This window comes from Eulemur rufifrons, chromosome 17 (assembly GCF_041146395.1).
Source record: "Eulemur rufifrons isolate Redbay chromosome 17, OSU_ERuf_1, whole genome shotgun sequence".
NCBI lineage: Eukaryota > Metazoa > Chordata > Mammalia > Primates > Lemuridae > Eulemur > Eulemur rufifrons.
The window spans coordinates 27,435,712-27,447,873 of NC_090999.1; the positions used below are offsets into that span (position 1 = coordinate 27,435,712).

The 12,162-nt window shown below is 35.3% G+C and overlaps 1 protein-coding gene across 2 annotated transcripts in view; it reads right to left on the reverse strand.

Annotated features, from left to right (window-relative positions):
• Positions 1–3,573: 3,573 nt before the first annotated feature.
• The window catches only part of TTC33 (tetratricopeptide repeat domain 33), a 33,418-nt gene continuing 24,829 nt past the window's right edge, over positions 3,574–12,162 (reverse strand). For both annotated transcript variants that reach the window (XM_069492488.1, XM_069492489.1), the window contains exons 3-5: positions 8,532–8,613; positions 6,972–7,103; positions 3,574–4,070 (exon numbers count right to left, since the gene is read on the reverse strand). In XM_069492488.1, the coding sequence (XP_069348589.1) occupies positions 3,717–4,070; positions 6,972–7,103; positions 8,532–8,613 (568 nt within the window). In that variant the 3' untranslated portion in view covers positions 3,574–3,716. The remainder of the gene's footprint in view (positions 4,071–6,971; positions 7,104–8,531; positions 8,614–12,162) is intronic.

The window sequence follows — 12,162 nt, forward strand, 5'->3', positions numbered from 1 at the left end:
CAAGGCACACAATGTGGCTGGCAAGAGGCCATAACACAGGGCTCTCTGCAGGCATGACAAATCCAAAGAAAGAGGAGAAAGGGCATGGCATGCCCAGTTCTGTGTCGTAAGCTCCCGTCTTAACTGAGCATGTGGGAGGGAGATATCGGGATTCCTTGGTTAATGGATGTCCTAAAAAGCTCTATGAAAGGAAGCCATCTCCATCCGCTGCTTTCCCACCAAAGTATAGATCAGCATTTCTCAACCTTTCTTCCACCTTGACAGATACAACAGGTGAAGTTGACATATATCACACATTAAGGCACAATTCATGGTACACTAGCTATAGGGCCACCCTTTCTCTTCCAAAGTGGCCATATTTAATTGCAAGTGACTAAGGTACATGACATTAGGGATAACCTCCTTTATTTCATTTTAATTTACTTTGGTAAGGAGGTAATTTACAAATTTCCATGTTTTATTATTGGTTTAAAAATCTTATTTTCTCAGTCTCAAAATTATAAAATATACCATCAGTTTAAATAATAACCTCTCAGGAACAAAAGAACATATTTAAGATACTCATTGAAGATAATTGTCATGAAACAATGGTTCTTGTGTCAACTCACAACTCATTTAGATACATATGTCATGAAATCACAGCTCAGAATAGCTGATTCAGAGTCAGTTTAGAAGGGCATCTGACTCAAGGAAATGAAAAGAAATCATTAATAATTTTCTTACTGCTGGAAAAGGCAGTGAAACAAGCTTTTAAATCATTTTGTAAAGCATAATTTTCAAACTGAAGAGGCTACTGTTCAGTCATAATCATGGAAACTCTAGCTTTCTGAGACAAAGATTTTTTAAGTCTCCATTATAGTTTTACCATATGGCACCAATCTAAAATGTTTTCATACTTCAACCACTTCCATTAAATTTTGCATGTAGGTCCCAGTCGCAGTAGATCTGGGTTCTCTGACCTATAACCTGCATGACTGTTCTTCAATGTTTTAGTTAGCATTTGTTAACATATTTAAGATAAATACTCTATAATCAAAGAGCTCGTTTCCTAGAGAATAATATGATTCTCAGGTTATCAGGCATGGTCTGAATGTGTAGTGTTCTAACGAGTGTCTATGCCACATAATTTTCAAACAAGAATAATATAAATTATATTCAATATAACTCAAACACTAAGCAGTGCTATTTCAAGAAATATATTAAACATTTATAATAATAACCATATCACTATCATGAACATCAATTATTTTTCTTCAGATTCACAAAGATTTATTATAATTAAGCATAGTAAACATTTGTATATTGGTATTCACATCCTTGTAAAATAAAAATGCATTTTTCTCTTCATGCATAGGAAAGTGTTAGCTAAAATAAGCATCTTTTGGTGCCTGAAGAAATGAGCTGCCTTCCTTCACATAACTCTCTATTCCTTTTTCTCCTCAACCTTATGTCTATTTATGACTTACATCTGGGTAAGGAAGAGACTCACCTGGCCCACCAATGCCAATACAGAGGAAACACTAGGTTCTTTAACAGGGTTTAGTGGCTACATGTACTACATCCTGGGTCTTGCCTTTTTGGGGGTTGAGGCACAGACCTTCCCCTAAGAATAATCCCCAACTGATAACCATCTGTCCTATAATATCAGAAGTCGTGACCTCTCACTTTCAAATAAGGAAAGGATTACAAAAAAGTTCTCCTTTCTTAAAGTCAGAAGAAATTGAGGTTAAGTATCTCCAGATTAATTCAAGTTCTTCATAGAAATAGCTAGCATTTACTGAGCACTTCCTGTGCAAGGCACCATGCAAGGAACTTTACATATATTATGTTCACATAAGAAATTAAAGAGATCAATCTAATTTTTCAAAAGCTAACAAGACAAAATAAGAAAGTCTCCACAATGCATAAAAAACTATTTATTCACAAATTACACAAAAAACAACCATCCATTACTCAAAACAACATATCAAATGTTGAGTATTCACTTCTCTAGATAACTATCTACCTTTTGAGAATTTTCCTTATTACACAAAATAAAATAATTAATATTTGTTTTTTTGGATCACTCTGAAACTGACCTCTTTAACCAGAGCTAACTTTCTGATGATATAATTTAGGGTAAAAATATACTTTTCAAGGCAAGTGTGGATTTCTCCAACTCTGAAAAGAAAGAGATACGCATTGCAATAAAACACAATTTTGAAAACTCATCCTCACAAAAATGTAGACCATTACTTACATGCTCCAACCGTGTTAGATAAGATCCTTAACATAAAGTAGCCTACTTTCATCCCTAACAAAGATAAAATTAATTTTCCACCAATAATATCCTCCTGAGTGTCAGAAATTACAGTATCCACAGTTCTTTATAACTACATTACAATATATAGTTATAAAAATAAATTAGCCACAACAGTATTGATTTGTGAATGTGATTGTGGCTTTTCAACAAAATATTTAACATTGCCTTCTCATAAACGCAGGATTGTACTATAAATCACATTCCAGTTTCTATGTATTTTGTGTTTCAGTTACTCATTGACACTTCTAATAACATCCTTACTTTTTTATTTTTAGAAAGATATCATTTAGCTATTTAAAATTGTAATTATTTTTCGTTTCATTATTTCCAAAAAAGTTATCTAGAAAAGTAATTCCAAATCATCACCTGGAAAGTTACAAGCAAGAAACAAGTTGTCTTCAGGTTTTTTTAAGCTTTTAAAATTAAAGGAAGGAAAATACTGCTTTTGACTGGGATGATACAGCAGTACAATTTATCACGACCTATCTGTAAAAGCCATTCATTTTAAAAATGCACATCTTGGGGGCGGGGGGCAAGGACAATATACATACACTAAACTTTTGTACCCCCATAATATGCTGAAATAAAAAAAAATAAAAATAAAAATGCACATTTTAAAAATGACTCACTTGTGGTAAGAACTACTCTACCTACTATAACAATTAAAAAAAATCATTCTGCATACTTCACATATCTAACAAATACTGAAGGAGAAAACTATTATTGTTATAACTTTAAAGTCAAAATAGAAACACAAATCAGAATTAAGAGAAACTTCAGAAAATGTTCAGAATGTACACATTTGCATGCACTTTTCAGCCAGACTTTCAAGGATTTCACATAAAATCAAATGACAACTTTGAATCAAAATGAAATGCCAAAAATATTCAAGCTTTGCGACAGACTTACTCTAATGAAGCAAGAAAAATGAAAGAATCAATAGTAACAACAGTATATTTCTAGGAAGGAAAGAAATCACACACTTCCTTTACCATAAAATAAAAGTTGAGCCAACATTTTAATAACATTAGCCATCCAGTTATTCACTATTTAAGAATATATTTTTCAAGCTGTCTTTAAAATTGCCATCAAGTTATCCACTATTTAAGAATATACTTTTCAAGTTGCCTTTAAAACATACTCACTTATATATTCAGATTACATTAAGTTTATTAATCAAAAGCGATGATTTTACTTAGAATTCTAATCTTAAGAAGTATAAATCATAACTTATCAAGACATAGTCCAAATGCTATATAATAATTCTACCATTTAGTTTTTGTATGCCTCATCTGATAAACTTATTTTTACAAACAGGAGTTTTGCCCTCTATCTCCACAGTAAATGTCTCTATATCTAAATTTTAAGTGGCGATCAAAAAGATTCAAATAATTCCTCCATTATGCACACTGCTTCATCGGGCTTTGATAAAAACAGAGCCATCTGGTGGTGTAGCACCATCCTCCTTCTCAGTTACGGTCTCTACAGTCCCAGAAGCAGACACAATAACCATTGTTTTATTTGCTGAAACTGTCTTCTGTTTTTCAGCAATAGCAGCACAGACAGCAACAATCTCATCACTTTCAAAGTCATAGTCTGGAATTGACTTTGGTGAAAAATGTGCTACTTCAGCTGGAGCCTCACTTTTTTTAATCTTCTGCGCTACTTTCTGCTGTTCCTGGAGCGTTCTTGCCCAAGAGAGGTCTTCTTTCCATATTTCGGGGTTCATTGGATAGATATGAAGAGCCACTTGAAAACTTCTAATAGCCTGGGGGAAAAAAGGTCACAGTTTTTTGTTTGTTTTGTGTTTAATACAATCGTGTGTGTGTGTGTATGTGTGTGTTTATCGCACACATACTCTAATGTATTATTTTAATGTATTAGAACATAAAGGATAGAAGTTAAGGCTTTGCCCTAACCACTGGATGATGATTATGGTGAAAAAAAATTACAAAAACAACTACAAAAAATTAAAATTTTTAAAAATTTTTTTAAAAATTACAAAAGTATGAAAGAGACTTACAATAACTGATGGACTAAAACCTATTAAAATGTAAGTACTGGCCGGGCGCGGTGGCTCACGCCTGTAATCCTAGCTCTCTGGGAGGCCGAGGTGGGCGGATCGTTTGAGCTCAGGAGTTCGAGACCAGCCTGAGCAAGAGCGAGACCCCATCTCTACTAAAAATAGAAAGAAATTATATGGACAGCTAAAAATATATACAGAAAAAATTAGCCGGGCATGGTGGTGCATGCCTGTAGTCCCAGCTACTCGGGAGGCTGAGACAGGAGGATCGCTTGAGCCCAGGAGTTTGAGGTTGCTGTGAGCTAGGCTGACGCCACGGCACTCACTCTAGCCTGGGCAACAGAGTGAGACTCTGTCTCAAAAAAAAAATAAATAAATAAAAAAATAAAATGCAAGTACTATTAGCACTCTTATTAGACAAAGCAAATATACTATTCAGCTTCTGCAGACCAGCAAATATATATAAACCCAGGGATTTCTGGGCTAACTCATAATCAGGAAGGTACCAAGAATGCATACCTTTGAAGCCAAGAGTTTAGATCTTAACAATGCTAACACTTGTTGAGTGTTTACTATGTTCCAGGCACTAAAGATTTACATATATTAACTCATCTATCTTAGCAATAATCCTATAAAGTAGGCATGGTTATTGTTTTCAGTCCTACTTTACAGAAGAACAGAGAGATTAGTTACCAAAGGTATGAGCTAGGAAGTGGCACAGCTGGGATGCAAACTCAGGCAGTCTGGCTGCAGAGTCCATGCTCTTGTTCACTACATAATACTGCTTAGTTAAAAGAACTCCACTTCCGTCTGGACAAAGGTCAACCTCAGCACTCTAGACATTTTGGACTGGATATACTCTTTATTTTGAAAGGGCTGTCCTGTCTATTGTAGGATCTTCAGCAACATCCCTGATCTATAGATCCAGTACAGCTCCCTCTCCTAGTTGTGACAAACAAAACTGCCTCCAATTGAGAATCATCAGTCTAAATCTATTGCGTGTTGCTCTGAGTATACTTACTCTCTGGACAGAAGATCGTCATGCAAACATTAGTTTTAGGATTCCCATACATCTACAGATTTACAATCTATTCTAGGCCCTTTAGACAGCATTATAAAGAGATAGATATATAGAGATAGGTATATATAAGTAGTATGAGCAATGTCAATAAAAAATGGGAGATGGGTTTTTAAATTGCAGCAAGAATGCCAGGACAAAAAGTGTGAAGTTTACATAATTGGAAATCATTGAAAGTTTGGAGTATAAATATTTGTTAATTTTTTTTTAAAGTTATCAAACTTTCAGTGGTATACCTTTATAATTGAGTATCTTCAAACAATCAAAAATACAATGAAATCTTGATGACCTAATTTTGTTCAAAGACAAAAATCAGTACATTAATCAGGAAGTGTGACTGGGCACGGAAATATTTGCTTAGTCCATAAGGTACCAGGGGCATTGTGCCTTGTGTTCTTTGAAAAAAAAAATTGTCCTAGGAATATGAAAAAGAGTTAAAAACAAATACTTCCTCATGGTATAAAGGTAATACCTAATGAAATATTAAAAGGTAATTTTATTCATATTTACCAAATACTTGCCATCACCACAATCAATTCTAGAACATTTTCATCACCCCACAAGAAAATCCCATACCTATTGGCAGTCATTCCCACTTTTCCCCAAGACCCCAGTCCTAGGCAACCATTAATTTACTTGCTATCTCTATAAATTTGCCTATTCTGTATATATCATATAAATGAAATCATGCAGTATGTAGCCTTTTGTGTCTGGTTGCTTTCACATACCATATTGTTTTCAAGGTTGATCCATGCTGTAACATGTATCAATACTTCAATTCTTTTTGTTGCTGAATATTCCACTGTATGCATACACCACATTTTGCTTATCTAATCATCAGTTGATGGCATTTGAGTTGTTTCCACTTACTGGCCATTATAAATAATGCTCCCATGAACATTTGTGTATGTTTTTATATGAAGATATGTTTTCACTTCTCATGAGTATGAACCTAAGAGTAGAATTGCTATGTCATATGGTAACTATATGTTTTATTTTTTTGAGGAACTGCCAGACTGGTTTCCAAAATAGCTGTAACATTTTATATTACCACCAGGAATGTATGAGGGCTTCAATTTCTCCACACCCTCATCAGCATTTGATATTGTCCATGTTTTTTATGGCAGCCGTCCTAGGAGATGTGAAGTAATAGCTCTATGTGGTTTGATTTGCATTTCCTTGATGGGTAAATGATGTTGAGCATCTTTTCATGTGCTTTTTGGCCATTAGTATAACTTCTTTGGAAAAATATCTATTCAGATCCTTTACCCATTTTTAAATTACATTATTTGTATTTGGTTTACCAAATGACAATGTTTTTTGTCAATTTTTTTTAAATTCCCATGGTGACAAATATTCTGATCCTGATATAACTGATGTTTATAATAAAGAAAAGATTTTTGGTAATAGCTTTAATCTGTGTTTATGGATAAATAATACCTTTAAGAGGTTATTTGCTATTTATTTTTTACAAAGATTTGACAAATGGCTACTTTTTGGTTCAGTTGATCAAAAACACATCAAAATAAACTTAAAATTTCAGCACAATAATAATCTGACTTCCTTACCAGGATTATCTCTCCCAATCCAAGCTGAGCACGTCCCAAAGTTTGCCAAGACTCCCATGAATGTGGATTTCGCTGAACAGCCATTTCGGCTGCATGTACTGCTGGGAACATTTCATGAAGAGACATCAGGACCTATAAACCAGAAAGGGGATAAAATCCTGTCAGTAATATTCATAAACTAGCAAAGTACTGATGGATAACCATATATAAACAACCCTCTTCATTGTTTAAAATATATTTTAGTCTGGTAAACAGCATTTTAGTGGTTTTTACCCCCTTCGTTTGCCATTCGGGGTCAAGACTTACAGTCCTCTTTTCACTCCTGAAATAACTATGAAAATATAAACTATTTCCTTCCCAGTCATTGAATCCTATGTCCATCTGGTCAAAACCAAGTGGTCATATGTTAGCCACGGTGGGTCAGAGCTTATGAACTCTCAATTCCATTGCTTACTCTATTTACGATCCAAATTTTAGGGAACCTCAAGACTTGCTGTTAAACTAGGCAGATTAATTTGTTCAACCAGCCATCCTGTCACTAACGAACAATCCTTCTGCTGTAAAAATCATTCAAACACTCCACGGGCCCACTCACCACTAGGCTTTTCAAACCATACAAATCATAAAAATTAGACAGTTCTAGCACCCTCCACTAGAGTCTGTGGGAAAGGTTCTGAATTTTATCTGTAATATTTGGGACCATTAACATTTTTAAAAATTTGTGACACAAACATAATTATCAGGTTCCAAATTAAATAACTCTTCATCCACTTCACTACAAACCCTGTTAATATATACAATGTAAGATTAAAAATTAAAGGAATCCGAACGAAGGACTTCATAGCACTTGATTCATCAGACATAATTTATTTGGGTTTTTCCTGGACAAACTAATGTCAAGGCGATAAAGGGTGGTCAAATGCTTTAGATCATCATTTGAAAAATATTTGTTAGGTGTACAGATCAAGACTGAATTGTAACCATTCCCTGGCAAAAATATGTTCAATGTTAAAATATGTTTTAGACTTTTAAAGTCTCTTAGATAACCTAATTCAAATGCTCAGAGGTTTTCTTCATGGACTTTCCCACAAAATATTAGAAATGTACTTTTAAGGTACAAATGTTATTTTTAAACTATTAATAAATTGCATCTATTCTGACCTTTTGCTAAGGACTAAGCCATTTTTAGAGAAACCTCATCCAGAAACCAACCCGTTCCCATTTTAAAGAAAACTGAGCTAATGCTAAGTCTACCACAATTAAATCACAAGGAAAACAGATACTTTTCATTATTTAAGAGATTACTGTGACCTTTTTAAAAGATATCCATCTGCTCATATCTTACAATAGTTAGGTTGAAATAAAACTTTATTGTGAAGGCAAATGAACTTCTAATTGTATGCCTAAAGCAGAGCCATAAATAACAATGAAGTATTTTTTTCCCAAATAAATAGTATTTGAAAAAGAAAGTGGGAGGAAACGCTATTTGGGTTCATCATTGCTCACCAAACAAACATAGGGTGATTTCATAATGAAAGTGAAATTCTTCATAATTATTACCTGTGATTTCATCTCATACAGGGTAGCATCATTTGGGGTTAACTGTAATGCTTCATCCCACTTCTGAATTGCTTCCCGGTATCTGTAGTTGTTAAAATGACATTAATATCATATTTTCAATAAGTCTTTGAGAGTATATGACCAAAATTTAAAAATCTGGTACTAGGAAAAAATTGTTTATCAAGAATCTCTCTACTCAGGAAACTGATAATAATGATGTTACAAAAGCAGGAAAAATTAAAGAGATAAAGGGAAAAAAACAGCAAAAGAGAAAAAAGCGAATTATAAATAAAACAGATCTTAGAGATCCTTCTCTAAGATTTTATTTTATTTTATGGGCTTAGAAATCCCCCACCAGATTTTCTATTTCTTTCATTACCTCAGTGTCTGCATATATTCGCATTCATTTTAGATGAATTAGGAAAAACTTTTCTTGAGAAATTTACAATCCAGTTTCAACCATGGCCCTGCTACAGCAATCTAGCTGACACAGGTGACAGTTTAAGAAGTTGCCAGGTAATTTTGTAAAGATTCTTCAGTCTATGAGGGCTGAAGAATCTTCGGCTGTAAGGGCAAGAGCTGTTTCTGTTTTGTTCATCACTAGTAATACATGGTAAGCTTATAAGAAATGGATGAAATGAACAAAGAACAATATGGAGATGATGATTTCCACTACCACTCTTTTACAGATGTTCTCCCAGTCAGGTCTCTCTTTGAGCTCCAGAGCCATTTAGTCAACTAACATCTCCACCTAGGATGCACCACAGATGGCTCAAAGTCAGTATGACCAAAACTGACCTTAGCCCGCTTGATGCCAAATCTGCAGAAGCACAGCAGCATTTTGTTTAAATTAAGGAACAACCAAGTCCTACATGTTATGCAAAGCGCTCGTCTTCAAAGCATCCTTCACAAGTGGTTAATCCATGTATATGTGAACATTTCTACAAGGAGAAGGTTCTAATTACTAGAACATTCTTCATTATAAGTTTAAATTTTCTACTCTGTACCTTTCCCTCAATGCTATTTCTGTTCTCTAGAGGTAAACAGAAAATATATAATCCACCAGTTTTCATTCCTAGCTGCGTGTAGAATGGTCTAGGGAGATTATGGCGGGGTTAACACACACACACACAAATACGCACACCCCTAGTCACTGACCAAACCAATTAAAATAGAAACTTTTGGCGTGGGTCCCAGGAATTTTTTTTTTTTTTAATTGTGAGGGGCTAGAATGCAGTGGTGTCATTATAGCTCACTGTAACCTCAAACTCCTGGGCTCAAGTGATTCTCCTGCTTCAGCAACCTGAGTAGCTGGGACTACAGGCACGCACTACCACATCTAGCTAATTTTTCTATTTTTTGTAGAGATGGGGGTCTCACTCTTGCTAAGGCTTGTCTCAAACTCCTGGCCTCAAGCAATCCTCCCACCTTGGCCTCCCTGAGTGCTAGGATTACAGGCAGGAGCCACTGCTTCCCAGGCATATGTATTTTTTAAAAGCTCCCCAGGTAATGCTAATAAGAAACCAGGGTCGTGAACACTGGTTCTGCCATAGTATATTAAGTCAATCCCATCATGTACTATCTTCTCTTAAATCACTTCCTGTTATTTGTTTTCCAGACATTTCATTTCCCATGTATGTGTTTTTGTGCATAATTTCCTACCTAATATGTAGATCTAAACCAAATATAAAAACCGAAATGTGGGCTGATCTGTATAGATTATTATTTAAGTAGGGAGCAGAGAACTAAAGAAATAAAGACAGAACTTGAGGTAAAATACAAATTTAAAGTACATAAAAAAGCATATTCTCTCCCTTTGTTTTCACCTTGCTATTGAGTTCCTTTCCTAGTAAACAGTACAAATGGGCAATATCATTTCTGAGGTTTTGTTTCACTTGACAATGGCACCTTAGAATAAGTTTGCCAACTCCACGGCTAGCAGCAGGGATGAGAGCAGGCATGGTGGAAGTGAGCTTTACAAAGCCTGCCTTGACTGCCATTATAGGTTGTGACAATGAATAAGGCTATTTTGTAGTAGCAGGCTATGCATAAATGTAAGCTAAATGTTCACCGCACAAAGGCTGGCAGCTTTTGTTTCCAGGCAAATCATACCGGAATATGCAGAGCTATCTGTTAGAACTGTCACCTGGACAACTGTAAATATCTTTTTTTCTTAACAGAGGGCTCTGCTGAGTCCTGAGGACACATCTGCTTGAACACTATATTTAACTCTGAGTGAAAGACTACTCAAACTTCAGGAACAACTTCCAATGATCTGAACACAGCATGGACATCTTTCGTGTCATTAGTCATGCTACTGCATTATTCATGTCATTTTTATGAGGTGCTACCACCATGCTGTGTACTTTCCCTAGCTCTGCCTGCATCAATAATGTTCTCGTAAGTCACAAATCAAATCTCTAAGAGCTTCACTGAAGATTATTTCTCCATGAAGGATTACTGCCAAACTCAAGCATCTGTCTAGAGCCAGGCTCCCCAAAGTGGGAAGTAATAGTGGAGACATGCAGTCTCACTGGCAGCTGTTAGTTCTCTCCTTCCCTCTGAGGTAGGGATGCTTTTATGTGCTACCTGTGTTAGTCTACTTTCCATGTACTTGAACACTTCCGCAAAGTATCAGACTATGTCCATTAGCCTGGCCTTCACAGGCACAAGCAAATGGCACACAATTGTCCATGTGAACTCTGTGCTTAGTAGGTAGCAGGCATGAGTTGCCTAAACCACTGTGTCCAATTGTTAGCTCCTATTTATTCAGAGTGGGAATCTGAGGCCCACAGTTATCTTTAGATAATTCACATGTTAATGTTAGTTTAGAACCTGTCTAGTATACTTTAAAGTATGCCATTTAAAGTTATTTTTTCAGGTGCTATTAAAGTTTTAGTACCATAAAATTATTTATGTCATCCAGATGGGGGCATAAAAAATATTTATGAATTCAAATTACTCCATTAAAATACTGTAGATTATACAAATGCATTGACTGGTTGCTTCAGTATGATTATCACTTATCAGACCATACTGCTTGGATTCTTATACTAACCCCTCAAGCATCCCATTCTTACAGCCCTTTTTCCTAATGTGCTTCCCCCACCTCCCAGATAATGCAGCCTTCTTTAAGCGAAAGGTACTTTTTTAAAAAGAGAGATGATAGAAAAAAAGATGCAAGGACATCATCTGTTACTAAAGTTAACAAAGGAGAAGATGAAAGGGAGCCTATAGGGAAGGAATGGGAAAGGGTGAATGATCCTGGTGGACTCAAAAAGATAAAACCACAGCTTATGGGTAAGAGAGAAAGGAATAAAGGAGGAAAACAGGATTTGCACAGGTTCCAGTGGACTTCTTCCTTCTCTGATCTGCATATTTGTATTTATTAAGGCAGCCTAAAACTGAAAATCTGTGTTGGAAATTAAAACACACCGTTAGCTAATACTGTGTATTCAGTTCTTTTTTCTAAACACAAAATGTCATTAAATCATTTCTTCCTTGTATTCTATACCTGAGTAAATGACAGTTGTTTTGATATAAAAATTGTTTCCTGGATATACAAATTGAGAAGAATCAGAAAATAGAGAAAGCACGCGCGCACACACACACACACACACACACACACATA